The sequence below is a fragment of the Theropithecus gelada genome, chromosome 11 (assembly GCF_003255815.1).
Source record: "Theropithecus gelada isolate Dixy chromosome 11, Tgel_1.0, whole genome shotgun sequence".
NCBI classification, from domain to species: Eukaryota; Metazoa; Chordata; class Mammalia; order Primates; family Cercopithecidae; genus Theropithecus; species Theropithecus gelada.
The window spans coordinates 9,397,931-9,421,552 of record NC_037679.1 but is presented as its reverse complement, the minus strand read 5'-3'; the positions used below and the strand labels follow the sequence as shown (position 1 = coordinate 9,421,552).

The 23,622-nt window shown below is 43.5% G+C and overlaps 1 protein-coding gene across 2 annotated transcripts in view; it reads left to right on the top strand.

Annotated features, from left to right (window-relative positions):
* LIMA1 (LIM domain and actin binding 1) overlaps positions 1-23,622 on the top strand; it is a 106,440-nt gene that overhangs the window by 47,806 nt on the left and 35,012 nt on the right. For both annotated transcript variants that reach the window (XM_025403308.1, XM_025403307.1), the window contains exons 3-4: positions 2,902-2,947; positions 11,828-12,292. In XM_025403308.1, the coding sequence (XP_025259093.1) occupies positions 2,902-2,947; positions 11,828-12,292 (511 nt within the window). The remainder of the gene's footprint in view (positions 1-2,901; positions 2,948-11,827; positions 12,293-23,622) is intronic.

Below are 23,622 nucleotides of genomic sequence, written 5' to 3'. Positions count from 1 at the left end.
TGCTAATGCAGGCCCAACGAGAGGCACACAATGGTGATTCTCCATGTGATGGTGCTGACTTCAGTGCATGACTCAGAGGCCTGGAGGAAGCCAGGTTAAGGTTGTTCTGGGGCCAGGCATGGTGGCTCATGCCTGTAATCCCAGCACTTTGGGAGGCCAAGACAAGCATATCTCTTGAGGCCAGGAGTTCGAGACAAGCCTGGTCAATATGGTGAAACCCTGTCTCTACTAAAAATGCAAAAATTAGCCAGGTGTGGTGGGGCATGCCTGTAATCCCAGCTACTCGGGAGGCCGGGGGATGAGAATCACTTGAATCTGGAAGCAGAGGTTGCAGTGAGCTGAGATCACACCACTGCACTCCAGCCTGGGTAACAGAGCAAGACTCTGTCTCAAAAAAAAAAGGTTGTTCTGGGTGGTCTGGAGATTTGTGCAGCTTGGACCTGCACAAATCTCTGGACCACTTACCCTTTAAATGGAGAAAACCTGTTCCTCCTTGAAAAGGACTTTAATTTTTTTCTCAGAGGTCTTCCAATCCAAGTAATAAAAATGACAAAATGATAAAAGTAATAAATAATTATTTATGAAATCTAAGATGTCATCAACTATAGGCTGTGCCACTATTTTTGCATCTCTAAGAAAAAATGCTCATTAAACTGATCAGTGCTTATCACAAACTTTTCTCACATATCACTCTTGTGCATATGTAAAATAATTTTTCCTTAAATGCCAAGCATAATGTAATCTTTTAAAAGACATTTTAAAATGGCATTTAAAACATATAATAATAGCTGGGTGCAGTGGCTCAAGCCTGTAATCCCAGCACTTTGGAAGGCTGAGGCAGGTGGATCACATGAGGTCAGGAGTTCGAGACCAGCCTGGCCAACATGGTGAAACCCTGTCTTTAGTAAAAAATACAAAAATTAGCCAGGCATGGTGGCACATGCCTGTAATCTTAGCTACTTGACAGGCTGGGGTAGGAGAATGCTTGAACCTGGGAGGCAGAGATTGCAGTGAGCTGAGATTGTGCCATTGCACTCTAGCTGGGCAACAAGAGCGAAAGTCCACCTCAAACAAAACAAAACAAAACTATGTAGTACCATGAAATACTTTTAACTGAGTTAAAATGACAATATCAATAACTTATACTAAATTCAACATGTACAGGCAATGTGACTATCAAGATTAGAACAATTGTAAGATATCAGAGGCATAAATATGGGGGGGGAAATGTATATATTGGAATTAATGCATTGCTGTATGGACTTAACTAATTTCAAAATGTTTTTACACATGTGATTACATTTAATCTTCCCAGCAATCCTGAAAGTAGATTGTAACTGCTTTCTAGATAAGGAAACTGAGACTTAGAGAGATTAAGTCACTTGCCAGAGATCACAGTTAATAAGCAGCAAAACTGGGGCTTAAAGCCTGGACTTTCTGTTCTATGCAGTTATTTCAGCATTTGACCTTATCCACTGGGATCTTGCTGTTATATCAGAGCAGATGACTGGAATAGCTGCAGGAAGTGAGGTCTGCTCTGATTTACAGCTTCTTCTGATAGAGTTGATTAAAAGCAACTGCTGGCAGAAATAGGTATGCAGACTGTTTCTTTGGGTTTGCTTGCTTGTTTGTTTTGAGTCTTGCTCTGTCACCTGGGCTAGAGTGTAGGCTCAGCTCACTGCAACCTCCGCCTCCTGGGTTTGAGCGATTCTCGTGCTTCAGCCCCACAGGTAGCTGGGATTATAGGTGTGCGTCACCATGCCTGGCTGATTTTTGTATTTTTAGTAGAGATGGGGTTTCACCATGCTGGCCAGACTGGTCTTAAACTCCCGACCTCAGGTGATCCACCTGCCTCAGCCTCCCAAAGTGCTGGGATTACAGGTGTGAGCCACTTCACCCAGCCCAGAACTGGTTTTCTTAAAGATTGAAAGTGGCTAGGGGGCTGGGCCTGGTGGCTCACGCCTGTAATCCCAGCATTTGGGGAGGCCGAGGCCAACAGATCACTTAAGCTTAGGAGTTTGAGACCGGCCTGGTCAACATGGTGAAACCCTGTCTCTACGAAAAATACAAAAAATTAGCCAGGTGTGGTGGTGTGCACCTGTGGTCCCAGCTACTCAGGAGGATGAGGTGGTGGGATCACTTGAGCCCTGGAGGTGGAGGTTGCAGTGTGACAAGATCAAACTACTGAACTTCAGCCTGGGTGACAAAGAAATCCCATCTCAAAAAAAAAAAAAAAAAGAAAAGAAAAAGAAAAAAAGGAAGTGGCTGGGGTGATGGCTCACGCCTGTAATCTCAATAATTTAGGAGGCCGAAGCATGAGGATCACTTTAGCTCAGGAGTTTGAGACCAGTCTAGGCAACATGGCAAGACCCCATCTCTACAAAAATTTTTTAAAAACCAGGTGTGGTGGTGTGCACTTATATAGTCCCAGCTACTCAGGAGGCTGAGACAGGAAGTTCGCTTGAGCCTGGGAGGTCAAGGCTGCAGTGAACTATGATGAACCATGGTTGTACCACTGTATTCCAGCCTGAGCAACAGAGTGAGACCCTGTCTCAAAAAAAAAAAAAAAGGCTGGGCACGCACTTTGGGAGGCCGAGGCGGGTGGATCACTTGAGGTCAGGAGTTCAAGACCAGCCTGGCCAACATGGTAACACCCCATCTCTACTAAAACTACAAAAATTAGCTGGGCATGGTGGTGGGTGCCTGTAATCCCAGCTGCTCTGGAGGCTGAGACAGGAGAATCACTTGAACCCGGGAGGTAGAAGTTGCAGTGAGCCGAGATCACACCACTGCACTGCAGCCTGGGCAACAAGAGTGAGACTTCATCTCAAAAAAAGATAAAAAATTGAAAGAGTAAAAATATGTTTAATTTGAGACATTCTTTCCCCCGCTTCTCTGAAGGTACCAGAAAGCAGCTGAAGAAACAAACATGGAGAAGAAGAGAACTGTAAGTATTCAGAAATTCCAGGGCACGTGGCACTTCTTGAGCAGAATTGTGTGGCCAAGCCACCTGCAGCCTCTGTGGGACTTGGGTTCTGTGTCAGCTGAGTGGACATTTGTGCCAGCTGGTGTGATCTGTGAGCCATTTGCTCAGGACAGCTTGATTCAGTGCAGGGAATCTTATTTTTTCACTGCGTTTCTCCTTTTGAACCACTTTTTCTTTCCTGTGTGGAGTGAAGGACAAGAGACCAAGTGCTTGCCTGAGGTTAGTAAAATGGCTTCTTCTCAAATGAGAACACAGGGTTTCCTAGGTAGTCTTCGTTTTTTCCACCTCAGACAATCAGAACTTCTACATCTGTGCATTTAAATGGTAGTAGCTGTGCAGCTGTTCTCATCTTCTGGGTTTTTTGTTTAAAGCAAACTTCTTGACCCAATCTAGTCAGCAAGTTTCCTAGCTGCGGGATCTATCAAAGACAAAAACCTCCAGAATAAACTGTCTGCTTTTACCCGTTCTCTAGTCTCCGTGCTTGCTAATTTCCAGTGAGGCTGAACAATACATGTCTTTTGAAATTTTGCTTGATTTAATCTTGTGAGGAAAAAAACTCATATGTTTGGGCCATAATTCCTTAATTTGGATGGCATTACAAAAACCTCCTCCTGGCAGTTTTCAGTGCCTAACCTATTTAAACTAGTGCATAATGTGTCCCTGTAAATTTGTTCTCTCTACGGCTGAGGTCCTTGACTTAATTTTCCTGTAATTAAAAAAATGGATCTCCTCTGGTGCATTATAAGAAAAAACTACCATTACTTTACTCAACTGCTGATTTCTTCCCTCTTGCCTCTGTCTGTCCCCCCCTCACTTGCTCCTTTCTTTCTTCCTTCCCTTCACTCTCATCCATTTAACAAGTTTTCACTGAGCACCTACTACATGCCAAGCACAGACTACATCCCAGCCCTTGTAGAATTTACATTCTAGTGCAAAAGACAGACAATAAAGAAATTGTGTCAGTATGGCCAGGCATGGTGGCTCATGCCTATAATCCCAGCACTTTGGGAGCCCGAGGCAGGCAGATCACCTGAAGTTAGGAGTTGGGAGACCAGTCTGGCCAAGATGGTGAAACCTTGTCTCTACTAAAAATACAAAAATTAACTGAGTGTGGTGGCGCATGCCTGTAATCCCAGCTACTCTGGAGGCTGAGGCAGGAGAATCAATTGAACCCGAGAGGCAGAGATTGCAGTAAGCCGAGATCGCACCACTGCATTCTAGCCTGGGTGACAGAGTGAGACTCTGTCTCAAAAAAAAATTTTTTTTTTTTTTTTTTTTTTTTTTGAGACGGAGTCTCGCTCTGTCGCCCAGGCTGGAGTGCAGTGGCCGGATCTCAGCTCACTGCAAGCTCCGCCTCCCGGGTTCACGCCATTCTCCGGCCTCAGCCTCCCGAGTAGCTGGGACTACAGGCGCCCGCCACCTCGCCCGGCTAGTTTTTTGTATTTTCTTAATAGAGACGGGGTTTCACCGTGTTAGCCAGGATGGTCTCGATCTCCTGACCTCGTGATCCGCCCGTCTCGGCCTCCCAAAGTGCTGGGATTACAGGCTTGAGCCACCGCGCCCGGCCAAAAAATTTTTTTTTAATTAAAAAAAGAAATTGTGTCAGTAGTGATTAGTGCTGTGGAACACCATGACTCATGCAGGTAAGGAGGATAGAGTCTAGGGTGGTCAATGAAGGCCTGTGATGATGAAATGTTTGAGCAGAGATTTGAGGACATGAGCCAGGGAGAAGAGTCAGGCAGTAGGAACCACTTGTGCGAATGTCCTCAGGCAAGAACGGTCTTGGTGTGTTTGAGGAATACAAAGAGAAAGGTCAAATGGTGTCATTGTAAAGACCTGGGCTTTAACTCTGAATGCAAGGAGGCCTTTGGAGAGAGGGTTTATATGCAAAGGAGTAATGTGGTCTGACTTAAATTTTTAAAAAGAAGGAAGAGAAGGCTCTAATCCCAGCACTTTAGGAGGCCAAGGTGGGAGGATCGCTTGAGGCCAGGAGTTCAAGACTAGCCTGGGCCACCTAGCGAGACCCTGTCTATTTTTTAAATGTAAAAAAATGGAAGAGAATGTAGAGGAACAATAATGGCAGAAGCATGGAGACCAATTAAGAGACAATTATAATGATTTAGGCCAGGTATACTATGGTTTGGACTAGAGTAGTAGCAGTATAGGTGTTGAGAAGTGGTCAGGATGTATGTTGAAGGTAGAGAGAAATAAGAATCAAGAATGGCAGCAGTGGCTCTGCCACAGTGGCTTGTGTCTGTAATCCCAGAACTTTGGGAGGTCAAGGCAGGAGGATCACTTGAGGTGAGGAATTCAAGACCAGCCTGGGCAATATAGCAGACCCCATCTCTATTATAAAAAAATAAATAGCCGGGCGCGGTGGCTCAAGCCTGTAATCCCAGCACTTTGGGAGGCCGAGGCGGGTGGATCACGAGGTCAGGAGATCGAGACCATCCTGGCTAACATGGTGAAACCCTGTCTCTACTAAAAATACAAAAAACTAGCCGGGCGTGGTGGCGGGCGCCTGTAGTCCCAGCTACTCGGAGGCTGAGGCGGGAGAATGGCGTGAACCCGGGAGGTGGAGCTTGCAGTGAGCCGAGATCGCGCCACTGCACTCCAGCCTGGGCGACAGAGCGAGACTCCGTCTCAAAAAAAAAAAAAATAAATAAATAAATAAATAAAAGAATAGCAACAATGTTTTTGGCCGAAACACAATTAAATTAAAATACCGTTAATTGAGACGGGGAAGACTACAGTAAAAGCAGATTTAGAGAGGAAGAAATAGTAGAAGCTCAGTTTTGCAAATGTAAACTGTAACATGTTTTATTAAGACATCCAAATGGAAATGTCAGTAGCAACTTGGATACTATATAAAAATCTGGAATTGGAAGAGATGCCTGCTGCGGATAAAATGGACGTGTGTCAAAGTGTCAGTGGTACTTAAAGCTATGAGGTGCATGAGATGAGCTAGGAAGTGAGTGTAGACAGAGAAGTGGTCTCATGACTTAGCTCAGGGGTACCTTGGCGTTTAAAGGTTGGAGATATAAGGAGTAACTAGCAGAGGAAACAAGTGCCAGAAGCCAAGTGAAGAAAGTGTTTCTAGAAGGGGAGTTAACAGAATCAAACACACAGATAAGCTGAGAACTGACCATCAGATTTGGCAACATGAAGGTCACTGGTCATCTCGTGTTGTTTGGGAGTGGTGGAATAGAGGCCTCAATTGGACTAGGTTCAAGACAGTGGGATGAGAGAAGTTGACGCCATGAGTATAGACAGTCATCATGGAGCATCTCTTATGTTCCAGCTCCTGAAGACACAAGAAGCATGAGATGTATTCTCTGCCTCCAAGGGACTGTTTAGAATTTGGAAAATAGAATTACAATCCAGGTGTGATAAGTACCATATCAAATAAATAGAGTGGGCTGGGGGAGAATTTAGGAGGGACCTGAACTGTGCTACATCTAGGAAGGCTTCCCAGAAGAGGCAGTGCCTGACTCAACCCTAAAGGACCAAGAGGAATTAGCTAAGCAGAGGCGACAGGGAGCGGCAGAGGCTTTGTGTTCTAGACGGAGGAAGCAGCACATGCACAGCATGAAGGCATAAGAGAACAGGCCTACTTGACAGATGAAAAGATGATTCTCGCCTTCACCAAGATAGAGAGTTCAAGAAAAGAAACAGGATAGAGAATGAGGAGTGAAGGGAAGAAAGGGAAGACTTCAGGCTGGGTGCAGTGGCTCACATCTGTAATCCTGGCACTTTGGGAGGCTGAGGCGGATGGATCACCTGAGGTCAGGAGTTCGAGACCAGCTTGGCCAACATGGTGAAACCCCATCTCTACTAAAAATACAAAAAAATTAGCCAGGCGTGGTAGTGCACGCCTATAATTCCAGCTACTCGGGAGACTGAGGCAGGAGAATAGCTTGAACCCAGGAGGCAGAGGCTGTGATGAGCCAAGATTGCACTACTGTACTCCAGCCTGGGTGACAGAGCAAGACTCCATCTCAAAAAAAAAAAAAAAAAAAGAAGAAAGAAAGAAAAAGAAAAAAAAAAGGGAAGACTTCAACCTTAATCAAGGAGGAGTTTAGGATGCCTCTAGCACTTCCAGGTAGAATTGGTAGACAAGGAGAGATATCTGTCTAGAGATAAGTTCTATAACTCTGTCTATATAGATACATAGTATATAGATCTATATATTTGTTGATGTTATAATCTATATGGTGGGTGAAATCAGGATGGATAACATCATATGCAGAGAATATGTAATGTAAGCAAAACAGAGGACCTAAGACAAAAATGCCAAGGTACCCCACCATATAAGGGAGGGACAGAGGAGGGGAAACCTGTAAAAAAAAAAAAAAAAAAAGAATAACTAATTTATGAAACTGAGTTTGAGTAGTGGCCAGATAAATGAGAATAAATCTTTTTTTTTTTTTTTTTTGAGATGGAGTCTTGCTGTTTCGCCAGGCTGGAGGGCAGTGGCATGATCTTGGCTCACTGCAACCTCTGCCTCCTGGGTTCAAGCAATTCTCCTGCCTCAGCCTCCCAAGTAGCTGGGACTACAGGCACCCGCCACCATGCCCACCTAATTTTTGTATTTTTAGTAGAGACAGGGTTTCACCATGTTGGCCAGGATGGTCTCGATCTCTTGACTTCGTGATCCGCCCACCTTGGCCTCCCAAAGTGCTGGGATTACAGACGTGAGCCACTGCGCCCAATGAAATCTTTTTTTCATTATTGTTTTTTTCTACACCCTTCTTGCGTCTCAAAATGGGAAGAAATCTAAGAAAAAGGGGTATCACAGAAAAGTTGGAAGCAATTTTTACAAGGGAGAGTGGTCAGTAATGTCAAATGCTATAGTGAGATCAAATAAAGCAGAAGCCTCCAGTGCATTTAGCAGTTGAGGTAAGTGGACGTGTATAGGTATTTAAAGAAGAGGACGGGCATGGTGGCTCACACCTGTGATCCCCACACTTTGGGAGGCTGAGGTGGGAGGATCACTTGAGCCTGGGAGTTTGAGCCTGGGCAACATAGTGAGACCCCTCCCTGTAAAAATTTTAAAAATTTAGCTGGACGTGGTGGCATGGGCCTGTGGTCCCAGATACTTGGGAGGCAGAGGTGGGAGGATCGCTTGAGCCCAGGAGGTCAAGGCTGCAGTGAGCCGTGATCATGCCACTGCACTCTAGCATGGGCAATAGAGCAAGACCTTGTCTCAAAAATAAATAAATAAATAAATAAATAAATAAATAAATAAATAAAATAGATAACAAAGAAGTAGCTATGTGAAAAAATACTTAGCCTCACTGATGATCAGATAAATGTAAATTAAAGTAATAATGAGATATAAATTGTAATCTAAATAGCTGGCAAATAATTTTGAACAATACAGATATTAATCAGTAGGGGAATGGTAATTGCATATAGAGTATAATATACTATATGGTTGTTAAGATTTTGGCCAGGCATGGTGGCTGGCTTACACCTGTAATCCCAGCACTTTGGGAGGCCCAGGCAGGCAGATCACCTGAGGGAGGTCAGGACCAGCCTGGCCAACATGGTGAAACCCTGTCTCTACTAATAATACAAAAATTAGCCGGCATGGTAGTACATTCCTGTAAGTCCAGCTATTTGAGAGGCTGAGGTAAGAGAATTGCTGTAACCTGGGAGGCAGAGGTTGCAGTGAACCGAGATCGTGCCACTACACTGTAGCCTGGGTGACAGAGCGAGACTCCGTCTCAAAAAAAAAAAAAAAAAAAAGATTGAAGATTTTATGTATGGGCATGAAAAGACATCAAAAGCACATTAAGTGATTAAATGCAAAGTGTAGAACAGTAAGTGCAGTATGATTTTGTACAAAAAAATACATACAGTGTACAAAATAGAAAAGAATGAGAACATATATATCATATAAACTGTTAGGAGTGGGTATCTAGTTTGGGAAAGGTGGGGAGTCAAGTAGGGAAAATGGCATGTATTGTAGCATCTATTCATGTCATGTACATATTTCTATATTGATTGAGAGTTTCCCCCCAATAAGTTATTACTTTTGTAATTGAGAAAAATAATAAATTAAAAATAAGATAATGTTATGAACATATTAAAGAGACAGTTGGGGCTGAGCGCAGTGGCTCATGCCTGTAATCCCAGCACATCTGGAGGCTGAGGCGGGCAGATCACCCGAGGTCGGGAGTTCGAAACCAGCCTGGCCAACATGAAGAAACCCCATCTCTACTAAAAATACAACATTAGCCAGGCATGGTGGTACATGCCTGTAATCCCAGCTACTTGGGAGACTGAGGCATGAGAATTGCTTTAACCCGGTAGGCGGAGGTTGCAGTGAGCCAAAATCACGCCGTTGCACTTCAGCCTGTGCAACAAGAGCGAAACTCCATCTCAAAAAAAATATATGTATATATATATTTAGCCAGGCATGCTGACATACACCTATAGTCCTAGCTACTCAGAAGGCTGAGGTGGGAGGATCACTTGAGCCCAGGAAGTCAAACAGCTGCAGTGAGCTATGAGTATGCCACTGCATTTCAGCCTGCGTGACAAAGTGAGACCCTGTCTCTAAAAAAATTAAAATAAAATGGGATCATGCTGTCTTATAATTTGCTTTCTTCATTCAAAAGTATCCTATGAGCATCTTTTCATGTCATAAGTATACTTTGATCACATGATATATATCTGAGAAAAAACAGTGTCCAGTTACCAAGGCAAAGTGCCACTTTGATTGTCAGGGCTCCTGTGTGGTTACAATAAGGGCAGGTGAAGTCAGAGACCTAGATGACTCATCCATTGTGTGGCACGAGACCTTACAGAGCCAAGAGTGCTGCTGGCAGTTAGGGTAGAACCAGCTTCTGGAGCTGTTTTGTAATTCTCTCTTTTCCAGCAAGAAAACTTTTTAAACTTCTTATATCTCTGATCCATACATTCTTCCCCCAATGGATCATTTTTGCAAGCTAAAATGTAAACACTAGAATCAAGCAGTTGTTCTACAATTTTTTTTGCAAGCCTTGTTGCTACTTGATGAAGTGGCTCTCAGGGTATATTCAGAAGAGTAATAGGGTGAGAGACTTAATTCCCAAAATAGCTGCTAATCCTGTTTAATTCCTAGGTTGTTTGTCCTTTCTTTCTTAGTTGAAAGACCGGTGAGTAACAGACTACAGGAGAGAAGGTATTGGAGTTTGCAGTTTGTTGGGAAGGTGGTGCTGTTCAATTTACTTAGGAGTACAGTCCTTTAAAAGTACGGGACATTTAATTTTCTTTTTTTTTTTTTTTCTTTTTTTTTGAGATAGAGTCTCGCTCTGTTACCCAGGCTGGAGTGCAGTGGAGCAATTTGGGCTCACTGCAACCTCTGCCTCCCCGGTTCAAGTGATTCTCCTGCCTCAGCCTCCCGAGTAGCTGGGACTACAGGCGCTTGCCACCACGCCCGGCTAATTTTTGTATTTTTAGTAGAGACGCGGTTTCGCCGTGTTGGCCAGGCTGGTCTCGAACTCCTGACCTCAGGTGATCCACCCGCCTCGGCCTTCCAAAGTGCTGGCTTGAGCCACTGCGCCCAGCCGGGACATTTAATTTTCGACAAGCATGTTTCCTCTATTGTGGAACAATAGTGACAATTTCCAGGTTGTTTTCAGTCTGTTTATATGTATAAATTAATTCCATGTTTGGCCCTGGTGAAAGTGAACTCTCTTAGATATGTAAATATGTGCCCTTTGATCATCTGAGTGATTGGTGATGGTATTTGCATTTGAAGCCTGCATATTTTACAACCAAAGGATCTGTAAAACAGTGAATTTCTTGATAACTGAGTTTTTGTTTTTTTGTTTTTTTTTTTTTGGTTGGGGGATAGAGTCTCACTCTGTCACCCAGGCTGGAGTGTAGTGGCACAGCCTTAGCTCACTGCAACCTCCACTTCCCAGATTCAAGCGATTCTCTCGCCTCAGCCTACCGAGTAACTGGGACTACAGGTGCACACCCCTGCACCCAGTTTTTTGTATTTTTTTTAGAGATGGGGATTTCACCATGTTAGTCAGGCTGGTCTCGAACTCCTGACCTCGTGATCCTCCCGCCTTGGCCTCCCAAAGTGCTGGGATTACAGGCATGAGCCACCGTGCCCAGCCCCGATAACTGAGAATTTATACACAGAAAAACTTGTAGAGAAGAGCAGGGGGAAAAAAAAAAAAAAGATTAAATTCTTATGTAAAAATAAAATTTGACTGTTCATATGCATGTAAATTATGTCAGATATAACTAAATATTTATGCAAATACTTGGAAAACTCTGGGGACTTCTCCAGGGTTCTACAAATAGTTTCAATCCTTGCTGCCACTATCCATAATTAATGGTATTGTATAGTTTCAGCTATCCTATATTTTTGTCTTATTTAAAAGAAAAAACCAGCAGAATTTACCATGTTATTTTATGGCAGGTAATGATGAACTTTGCTAATGTGTAGTTACAGCGTTTCAAGCACTTGTATTTTGCTTTTTCTTTCTTGTTTTTTTCCCCATTAATCTTTGGGTAAAAATCTCTTGTCTCTCATATAACTATCATTAGAGCTGGGCTTGCCTTTCTTCTCATTTTGTCCTTATAAGGCCATCCTGTTTTATCACTTCCTGCTTCAGCTCCTGACTTTTTCTCTCTTCCCCTCTCCCTCTCCCTCTCCCTCTCCCTCTCCCGGGTGGATGCTTTCTCCATGTGGCAGGGCTGTAACTGTTCACAGCTGTCTGAAACAGCAGTGGACCAGGAGCAGCTTGGAGTTTTAACTTTCATTTTACAAAGAACAACATGTTTGAATGTTTCAACAGGCAAGTTATAACTGGCACCTACTTCTTGTTCTTCTAGAACACTGAAAATCTCCCCCAGCACTTTAGAAGGGGGACCCTGACTGTGTTAAAGAAGAAGTGGGAGAACCCAGGGCTGGGAGCAGAGTCTCACACAGACTCTCTACGGAACAGCAGCACTGAGATTAGGCACAGAGCGGACCATCCTCCTGCTGAAGTGACAAGCCACGCTGTTTCTGGAGCCGAAGCTGACCAAGAGGAACAAATCCACCCCAGATCTAGATTCAGGTCACCTCCTGAAGCCCTCGTTCAGGGTCAATATCCCCACGTCAAGGACAGTGAGGATCTTAAAGACCACTCAACAGAAAGTAAAAAAATGGAAAATTGTCTAGGAGAATCCAGGCATGAAGTAGAAAAATCAGAAATCAGTGAAAATACAGAAGCTTCAGGCAAAATAGAGAAATATAATATTCCGCTGAACAGGCTTAAGATGATGTTTGAGAAAGGTGAACCAACTCAAACCAAGGTAAGAATTGGGCGGGTTTGAAACTTGAGAAAGCCAATTCAAGTACTAAACAAAGCTGTTTTTCCAATCTAGCCATTTTGAGTAGAGGCGAATATGTGGTCAGTATGTCTTTTGATTCCAGTTAGATAAGTTAATACGTCTCAAATGAATTATTTACATAGATGCTAAGATTTATGAATCTCTGACCCAATTTCATGTTAAATCAAGTTCACACTGGGATTCAAATTGGTATCTAGAAATGAAGAGCGTTTAATACTGATTGGATTATGTGTTTTTGTACACTTGCCCTTTTAAATTGTCTTCCTGCATTCTTTATCATTTGTAGCTCTGGGGGTGGAATTACTGCCGAATAGCTCTCTGCTTGGACACAGCTGCAGACTGAGTGTTAAGGCCAGAGTTTAACATTAAGACTGAGGCTTACTTGTCTCTGCTAGCTGAATCCCTTCTCTTCTTCTCAACTTCCTCATCTGTGCCTTCCAACAAATGTTTTCTATCAGCTAAAATCCTCTCTCAGGCAAAATCAATGAAGATAGCCAGACTAGCTATAGCTTTCGGGAGTTTTGACTTGCAAATACACGGGGTTGCGTTTTCCTACAACTGCTAATGAAATTTGATCCTTCATGTGGATTGCAGACCTCGTCCCCAGAGGGAATTACTTAACTAGAAAATGAGTTACATATGCTGGTGATTTATAACACAATCCAGAGGCCACGAAGCTGGTAAATTTTTCCAGTTTTCTCATACTTTCCTATATATCTGGCTTTGTACATGGGGATGGTTCGTTACAACAGTCGTTATAATGAAATAAACAGACCTGATGGGGAGCAAAGCCCTCCCTACTCTAGATTCCACCTAGATGGGAAAGCTGGATTTTTTTAAGCGAAATATTTGGCCCAAATCCCTATGTTTGGAAAGTAATATAATAATATGAAGCATTCTTTCTGAGATAAAAAATAACTCATCCCGTAGTCTTCAGTTATGTTAGGTGTGATATTGTCAATCCCTTCCCATAACTTGCAATGTCAGTTCTTTTCTGCTTAGAATTATGAAAGTTCTTGAATGTTTGGGGGTCATGTTTGAAGTTGTACGAGTTTTTGACGATTTGTAAAGCTAGAACACTTTTCCGTGCATAAGCTTTAGCTCTACTTTAACAGTGAAACCAGTTGGCAAGAGATGTAACCACAAAGCAGTTTTATAACTTTTCTTAACTCTCTTCCCTCTCAAGTTTTTAGACCTTTAGTCCTGCCAAATCCTCCTTTCCCCTTTATGGTTTTAATTTAATTTTTTTTTTTTATTTAAATAGAAGAAGAATTTTAAGTGGAAGGAAAAAATGTCAGAAATCCTAAATAGAGAGGAAGGGGCTTTGTTGTGACTCAAAGCACCATTGTAAGTCTCCTCCTCCCAGACCCTGCTAGGAACAGGACAGCTGATGTCATGCCAGTACACACAATGTAGATTCAGTGCAAAAGGCTGCTGCATGTTGAAACTGGCCAAAGGTAGGAAATGACTGGGACTGTAGCAGACAAAAATGCTGATTATGTGTAAGGATATGGTGAGACACTTTTTCTCATGAATATCTAGTGAGATATGGGTCAGAACAAGCCTCTCTTTCTAAGCCTGCTTGGAGAGGAGAAAAACTTTCCATATAAGATCCTATTAGGCCAGGCCTGGTGTCTCATGCCTGTAATCTCAGCATTTTGGGAGGCAGAGGTTGGGGGATCACTTGTGTCCAGGAGTTCGAGACCAGCCTGGCCAACATGGTGAAATCCCGTCTCCACTAAAAATACAAAAGTTAGCCGGACGTGGTGGCATGTGCCGGTAGTCCCAGCTACTTGGGAGGCTGAGGCAGGAGAATGACTTGAACCTGGGAGGTGGAGGATGTATTGAGCCAAGATCATGCCACTGCACTCCAGCCTGGGCAACAGAGTGAGACTCTGTCTCAAAAAATATATGAAAATAAAAATAGAGATCCTAGTAGATGGCTGATAGCACTGGGCAACCAGATTGATTGCTAAAGCTATAGGAAGATGGAAGAGTCTGGGCACAGTGGCTTACATCTGTAATCCCAGAATTTAGGGAGGCCCAAGGCAGGAGGATTGCTTGTGCCAAGGAATTTGAGACCAGCCTGGGCAATATGGCCAGATCTCGTCTCTACTAAAAATTTAAAATTAGCCGGATGTGGTGGTATGCACTGATAGTCCCAGCTACTTAGGAGACTGAGGCAGGAGATTGCTTGAGCATGAGAGTGTGAGGTTGCAGTGAGCCATGATCACCGCTGCACTTCAGCCTGGGCAACACAGTAAGATCCCTGTCCCTTAAAAACAAGAAGAAGAAGATGGAAGAGACATAAGATTCACCTGGGCTTCTAGGTGTCATTGCTTTTTTTGTGCCATTTTTAATTTCCTCATTTGTCACTTAATGGACTGCTAAGGGAGTGGAAAACACAGCCACCCTTGGTTTTATTGCTGTTTCTAAATAAGCATCATTGTCCATACTGAAAGCAGTCTAAATTTTATTTATTTATTTATTTATTTTATTTATTTATTTATTTTTGAGACAGAGTCTCTCTCTGTTACTCAGCCTGGAGTGCACTGGCATGATCTCAGCTCACTGCAACCTCCACCTCCCAAGTTCAAGTAATTCTCCTGCTTCAGCCTCCCAAATAGCTGGGATTACAGGCACCCGCCACCACGCCCACCTAATTTTTTTTTTTTTTTTTTTGAGACGGAGTCTCGCTTTGTGGCCCAGGCTGGAGTGCAGTGGCCGGATCTCAGCTCGCTGCAAGCTCCGCCTCCCAGGTTCACACCATTCTCCTGCCTCAGCCTCCCGTGTAGCTGGGACTACAGGCGCCCGCCACCTCACCCGGCTAGTTTTTTGTATTTTTTAGTAGAGACGGGGTTTCATCGTGTTAGCCAGGATGGTCTTGATCTCCTGACCTCGTGATCCACCCGTTTCGGCCTCCCAAAGTGCTGGGATTACAGGCTTGAGCCACTGCGCCCGGCCCCAGCTAATTTTTATATGTTTAGTAGAGACGGAGTTTCATCATATTGGTCAGGCTGGTCTCGAACTCCTGACCTCAGGTGATCTGCCTGCCTTGGCCTCCCAAAGTGCTGGGATTATAGGCATGAACCACCATGCCCAGCCTCAGTCTAGATTATTTTTAACAGTTCTGTCAGGTAATCTATAGTCTGAGCTCAACCTATCTGTATAGTCTCATAGCCAATCTTATACTCAAACCTTGGAATACTCATCCCCCAATTGCTACTTTTTGAATCTTTTATTCTTAATATTTCATGGTTTTTTTTTTTTTTTTGAGATGGAGTCTCGCTCTGTCGCCCAGGCTGGAGTGCAGTGGCCGGATCTCAGCTCACTGCAAGCTCCGCCTCCCGGGTTCACGCCATTCTCCTGCCTCAGCCTCCCGAGTAGCTGGGACTACAGGCGCCTGCCACCTTGCCCGGCTAGTTTTTTGTATTTTTTTAGTAGAGACGGGGTTTCACAATGTTATTAGCCAGGATGGTCTCGATCTCCTGACCTCGTGATCCGCCCGTCTTGGCCTCCCAAAGTGCTGGGATTACAGGCTTGAGCCACCGCGCCCGGCCCCTAATATTTCATGTTTTAATTTCAGTGTGTTTATACTTTTGAAAGGAGACCAGAACATAGTAGAGTTTATAGAGAAAGACCAGTTTTACCTAGGTGCCAAAGGAAGAATTAAACTGCTGTTATTGTTTGAAATGCTTTTTTTTTTTTTTTTTTTTATGGAGATAGGTCTTAACTCCTGCCAAGGTTGGAGGATTGCAGTGGTACAGTTATGGCTCACTGCAGCCTTGACTCCCCTGCCTCAGCCTCCCAAATAGCTGGGGCCACAGGTGTGTACCACCACTCTCAGCTAATTTAAAAAATTTTTTATGGAGACAGGGTTTCACTGTGTTGCCTAGAGTGTTTTAAACTCCTGGGCTCAAGTGATCCTCCTGCTTTGGCCTCCCAAGCTGGTGAGATTACAGGCGTGAGTCACCACACCCAGCCTGAAATTCTTAAAGGATGAGAGTGTCAATGACAGGCGCCTTGGCATCATTGTGCCTAACCTGGGAGACAGGGAAGAAGCACGCTATGGAAAGTGTTTACACTTGGGGACAACTGTGCTAAGTATTGTGGAGCCCATAGCCTTGAGGTAGATGGCTACTTTGCCTTTTTTCTTGAACTGTCTTGCAGAATGTGGATTTGGGTTAAATAGTCTGGAAGCACTCATTTAGTCACCCTCAAATTAAGATTTTTACTTCATTACTTCATCTTTCTTGGGCCTGCACCTCCAAGATGACAAAGAAAAGAAGAAACAGTCGTCATGCCAAAGAGGGCCGCAACCAGGTGTATGCTATTCACTGCAGCCTGTTTGCTGCATGAACTGTGCCCATTGTGTGCCCAATGGCAAGACTATTAAGAAATATATCATTTGAAATGTAGAGGCTGCAACAGTCAGCGATATTTCTGAAGTGAGCGTCCTGGACACCTGTGTACTTCCCAGGCTAGATGTGAAGCTGCATTACTGTGTGAGTTGTGCTATTCACAGCACAGTAGTCAGGAATCAAGGTCATGAAGCCCCCGCAAGGACCAATGTAGACCTGTGGGTGCTGCCCCATGACCGCCACCAAAGCCCAAATAAGGAGCAGAGTTCTTAAGGACTGAAGAAAAACTAGCCTCTGGAGAAAAATAAAATTGCAATTGTACTTAAAAAAAAAAAAAAGATTTTACGTCATAGGCCAGGCTTGAAGTTCTGAACACTTTGAATTCTCCAGTTATGAGGGATCCAGTCTAAGCCTCTGGCTTTTGCTGTTTAGCAATAGGGGTTCTATGATGGGCTGATTTGGAAGGAGGGAGTCAGCCACTCTTGAGCCACTGCAGTGAAGTCACTTGATCTCAGTCTCGGGGGAAACACTTTAATAGCTAAATATTCTAGCTTTGATTTTTCTGAAGGGAATACACCTGTTTTCAATTCTGGGGTTTTTCTTTAGGGCACTTGCTTGACTGTGTATGAACTTGTGATCCAAGATAAAAATAGGAGAAAGAACAATGTTGGCTTTTTAAGGCAGGATAGTTTTATGTTTGCTACTAGATAAGGCAAAAATAAAAAATAACTTATTTTTATAAATTCAAAAAGAAAAGTAAGAATGTCGGTGGCTCAAGCCTGTAATCCCAGCACTTTGGGAGGCCGAGACGGGCAGATCACAAGGTCAGGAGATTGAGACCATCCTGGCTAACACGGTGAAACCCCATCTCTACTAAAAAATACAAAAAACTAGCCGGGCGAGGTGGCGGGCGCCTGTAGTCCCAGCTACTTAGGAGGCTGAGGCAGGAGAATGGCATAAACCTGGGAGCTTGCAGTGAGCTGAGATCCGGCCACTGGACTCCAGCCTGGGCGACAGAGTGAGACTCCGTCTCAAAAAAAAAAAAAAGAAAAGTAAGAATGTTTTTATACCCTAGTGGTCAATAACTTAGTTCATAGTATTTATTTAATAAAAGGAAGGTGGCATTGGTGGTATAGTGGTAAGCATAACTGCCTTCCAAATAATGAAAATTGATTAAAGCCTATTTCTCACTTATTCTCTACCAGAATGAATATATTTAAGAGTCATTTCCTCTAGCCTTCTAACTCATTCCAACTCATCAATGAGCTTCAATGAGTGAGAAATCACTGTCAAAATTGTTGACATATAGATCCTAGAACCTTAAGAGAGTTTAAGAAGTTATTTAATCCAGCTCACTGCCCTCAGTCAGTTAGAACTTTACAATCCCAATTTTATAGATGCAATCAGATGAGGTCAGAGAAGTTAATTGATAGGCCCCATGGCATGTGGCTAATTAATATCAGAACAGGATTGAAATTGGGTAGTACCCCTTCTACCATTTAACACTATCTTCATGGATATTATAATAACTATTTATTGGATAGAAACAATGGGCCCTACATATATTTGAAATCTAAGGAAACTGGCCGGGCGCGGTGGCTCAACCCTGTAATCCTAGCACTTTGGGAGGCCGAGACGGGCGGATCACGAGGTCAGAAGATCGAGACCATCCTGGCTAACACGGTGAAACCCCGTCTCTACTAAAAAAAAATACAAAAAACTAGCCGGGCAAGGTGGCGGGCGCCTGTAGTCCCAGCTACTCGGGAGGCTGAGGCAGGAGAATGGCGTAAACCCGGGAGGCGGAGCTTGCAGTGAGCTGAGATCCGGCCACTGCACTCCAGCCTGGGCGACAGAGCCAGACTCCGTCTCAAAAAAAAAAAAAAAAAAAAAGAAATCTAAGGAAACTGGGAAAAATTGAAAACAGCTATGTTCTCAAAGACTTTAATTAACTCTGTCTTCCCACATTTTATGCTTAACTAATTGAAAAGCATCAGGACAGTGAACAGAAGAAATACATTGGAATGCAAGAGATATGAATGAAAGCTGTAGAGTTAGAAGAGTTTGGGGCCTGGGTGGTGGCTCACACTTGTAATCCCAGCACTTCGGGAGCCAAGGCACAAGGCATACTTGTAATCCCAACACTTGAGGTCAGGAGTTCAAGACCAGCCTGGCCAACATGGCAAAAACCCATCTCTACTAAAAATACAAAAATTAGCCTGGCGTGGTGACATGCATCTGAAATCCCAGCTACTCAGGAGGCTGAGGCAAGAGAATTGCTTGAACCTGGGAGGCAGAGGTTGCAGTGAACTGAGATCACACCACTGCATTCCATCCTGGGCAACAGAGTGAGACTTTGTCTCAAAAAATTAAAATAAAAAAATAAAATTGGATATAATTCATTAAACATTGTTCTTACATCAAAAGGTATGATTTATTGTTTATTCTTATATATTTTCAGCTTGTTCTCAAGATTATAACACCACTAGTACAATATAAGGACGCATTCCCCAAAGCGTTATTAGCATTTGGTTTTACCATTTTTGTCTACTTAAATAGACATGACTTGTTATCCTTCCTTTTTTTTTTTCTTTCTCTAATTGTAAGACTAACATAGTATTTGTAGAATGCTTGGGAATACAAAAAATGTAGAGAAATCCTACCATCTGGAGATAAAAGCTCTTTTTATGTGTATTATTTTACTTACATTAACTCTCTAAGAGAGTCCCTGAAGAAAGAAATTTTTCTCTCAGTACTTTAAGGAATCAAGACTATGTTTTATCTATTCCCTGATCCCCATGCATAGTTCAGCAAAGTTCCATTTTTGCCTAAAAGCCAACCTTCCTCTGCCCTTGACTTTGGTGAGATGACAGCATCCAAAGGAAGCTGAAGTTGAAAGGTTGAAGGAAGTGGCTGAGGTAGGGGACTCTCAGTAAATTAAAGTGTTGAGAATCAGCTTTTAAAGATAATTTTTTCTGAAAACAGGTGTAGAAAAGACAGGAAATCCTGCTTTGTTACTTATTTAGAACCTAACTTACTTTATTTCTTTTTTAAAAAATACAGAAAAAAATTCTACAGATTACTATCTAAAAGCCCCAAACTTTTATTCTCTTAGTAGTACATCTTGGTGCGTTTGATTTATGGATTCACAGAGAATATTTAAGGGATATTCATACTAACAGGAGTTATTGTCAGCTGACAGGAAGGAGGACTTCAGGGTGGGGTGAGGCTAGGCCTCAGGAAATTCCAGGAAGTCTTAAAAGTGTCTTGTCTATTCTCTTTCCTTGATATTAGAATGATTAAGACTCCCTCAAGTGTCTGAGTAAAAAGAGCTAAAATGTGATAAAAGTCTGTTACAGAACAGTATTTTGGTATCAGAATTTGTGTGTGTGCGTGTGTGTGTGTGTGTGCGCGCGCGCGCGCGTTTTGTGTTCCTTTACTTCCTTGAGAAATAGTGGAGGAAACCCCTCCTTCTTCCTGTACCTCAGATTACCACTTGGAAAATGTGGATCATAAAACTCATCTTAAATGCATTTGAGATCATTTTTTGTTTGTTTGTTTGTTTGCTTGCTTTTGAGACAGGGCCTTGTTATATCGTCCAGGCTGGAGTGCCGTGGCACAATCATAGGTCACTACAGCCTTGACTTCCTGGACTCAACCAATCATCCCAGCCTCCTGTAGCTGGGACTACAGGCATCACCACTATGCCTGGCTAATTTTTTTTTTTTTTAAAGCAGGGACAGGGTCTTACCATGTTGCCCAGGCTGGTCTCAAACTCCTGGCCTCAAGCAACCTTCCTGCCTCTGCCTCCCAAAATGCTGGGATTATAGGCGTGAGCTACCACGCCCAGCCTTGTTATTCTTTTTTTTTTTTTTTTTTTTTTTGAGACAGAGTTTCACTCTTGTTGCCCAGGCTTGAGTGCAATGACACAATCTCGGCTCACCGCAGCCTCTTCCTCCCAGGTCCAAGCGATTCTCCTACCTCAGCCTCCCAAGTAGCTGGGATTACAGGCGTCCACCACCACGCCTGGCTAATTTTTTGTAGTTTTAGTAGAGATGGGGTTTCACCAGGTTGACCAGGTTGGTCTTGAACTCCTGACCTCAGGTAATCCACCTGCCTCGGCCTCCCAGAGTGCTAGGATTACAGGCATGAGCCACCATGCCCGGCCCAGCCTTGTTATTCTTAATGTTCGAGTGGTTTGGAGGTGAAATATATTGAAAGTAATGCTGTGCTTCACCTGCAATATCATGAAAACTCATCTTACCTCACAGCTGTATTTCTCCTCAGAGCCACAGTCTGTATGAGGGATTTTCAGAGACAATTCTCTTCCTATTTTTCTCTGAGACCAAGTGACTTTGTACGTTTACTTTTTTAGTACTTGAAAGAAATTAATATAGAGTTTTGATACCCCTATGGAGCAAAAGGCTTCGAAAAAAAGGTAAGGGGGCCTTATTTTATTTAATCCAGCAGTTTAAATTAAAAGCTAGCAAAGATGGGAAATTTTATGCATTTAAAACTAAAGAAAGCCTCTGCCCTGGCAAGGTATATGCTCTGGTTCTAAATGATTGTGCTCCCAATAACAGCAGTGCAGGGACTTCACACAAGACAGAGAAGGATGTATAGCTCCAACTAGACAGAAAACTGAGCTCTCTGCAGGTTGTAACATGTAACACATATTCTTGGAATTGTGCTTGAACTTTACCTTTGACAGAAAGCAAATATCTGTATTAAGAATGCAGAACCCGTTTCCTTTTGGTTTTTCTTTTCTTTCTTTTTTTTTTTTTTTTTTAAATGGAGTCTTGCTCTGTTGCCCAGGCTGGAGTACAGTGGCATGATCTTGGTCCACTGCAATCTCCACCTCCTGGGTTCAAGCGATTCTCTTGCTTCAGCCTCCCCTGTAGCTAGGATTACAGGCACGTGCTACCACTCTCAGCTAATTTTTGTATTTTTAGTAGAGATGGGGTTTTACTATGTGGGCCAGGCTGGTCTCAAACTCCTGACCTCAAGCGATCCGCCTGCCTAGGCCTCCCAAAGTGCTAGGATTACAGGTGTGAGCCACTGTGCCCAGCCTCTTTTGGTTTTTCAAAAGAAGTTTATCAGCAGCCTTTCTCCCATTTTGAGTTCTGAACTTTCTAATTTTTGTAGTGGTTATCTTCCAGTGCAGCAGCATTTGGAATAAATATGTGGAATTTTCTTTATTTAAATGATCAGCAAATAAGAAGTATGTTGAAAATAAAATTAAAAATGTGGGCCAGGCGCAGTGGCTCACGCCTGTCATCCCAGCACTTTGGGAGGCCAAGGCAGGCAGATCATTTGAGGTCAGGAGTTTTAGACCAGTTTGACCAACATAGTGAAACCCCATCTCTACCAAAAACCCAAATAATTAGGTGTGGTGGCGGACGTCTGTAATCCCAGCTACTCGGGAGGCTGAGACACGAGAATTGTGTGAGTTTAGGAGGTGGGGGTTGCAGTGAGCCGAGATCACACCACTGTATTCCAGCCTGAGTGACAGAGTAAGACTGTCTCAAAAAAAATAAATAAAAATTAAAATGTGGATTGAGGGAGGGCTGGGCACGGTGGCTCACACCTGTAATCCCAGCACTTTGGGAGGCCAGTGTGGATGGATCATGAGGTCAGGAGATTGAGACCATCCTGGCTAACATGGTGAAACCCCGTCTCTACTAAAAATACAAAAACTTAGCCGGGCGAGGTGACGGGCGCCTGTAGTCCCAGCTACTCCAGAGGCTGAGGCAGGAGAATGGCGTGAACCCGGGAGACGGAGCTCGCAGTGAGCCGAGATTGCGCCACTGCACTCCAGCCTGGGCTACAGAGCGAGACTCTGTCTCAAAAAAAAAAAAAAAAAAAAAAAAGTGGATTGAGGGTATCCTGCCAGACATATCTTTTCCTCTTGACCAAGATCTTCATTATCTTTTCTTTTCTTTTTTTCTTTTTTTTTTGAGATAGAGTCTCGCTCTGTCACCCAGCCTGGAGAGCAATGGCACAATTTCTGCTCACTGCAACCTCCATCTCCTAAGTTCAAGTGATTCTTGTGCCTCAGCCTCCTGAGTAGCTGAGATTACAGGCATGCACCACCACCCTGGCTAATTTTTGTACATTTAGTAGAGACAGGGTTTCACCATGTTGGCCAGGCTGGCCTTGAACTCTTGACCTCAAGAGATCTGCCCACCTCGGCCTCCCAAAGTGCTGGGATTACAGGTGAGCCACTGTGCCTAGCCACTTCATTTTCAGATAGAGGCTGCTCCTGGAGCAAGAGTATGTTGAGCTGTGTGAGTTATATGGATGTTTAGTAATTGATTAAAGTATGCCTGACCTGTGTGTGATGTAGCACGGATAGTGTTGTTCCAGCTTGTTTTAGTTTTTATTAAAAATAGGCCCAATCAGGCCAGATGCAGTGGCACACACCTGTAATCCCAGCACCTTGGGAGGCCAAGGCAAGATCCCTGGAGCCCAGGAGTTTGAGAGCAGCCTGGGCAACATGATGAGACCCTGTCTCTACTTTGAAAAAATAAAATAAATAAAAGAAAGAAAAAATATAGGCCGGGCGCGGTGGCTCAAGCCTGTAATCCCAGCACTTTGGGAGGCCGAGACGGGCGGATCACAAGGTCAAGAGATCGAGACCATACTGGCTAACCCGGTGAAACCTCGTCTCTACTAAAAAATACAAAAAATTAACCGGGCAAGGCATCGGGTGCCTGTAGTCCCAGCTACTCGGGAGGCTGAGGCAGGAGAATGGCGTAAACCCGAGAGGTGGAGTTTGCAGTGAGCTGAGATCCGGCCACTGCACTCCAGCCCAGGCGACAGAGCGAGACTCCATCTCAAAAAAAAAAAGAAAAAATAGACTTAAATCAATAATGCAAATTGCAAAGCTGACTGGATATAAATTATTATTATTACTTTTTGAGACAGGGTCTT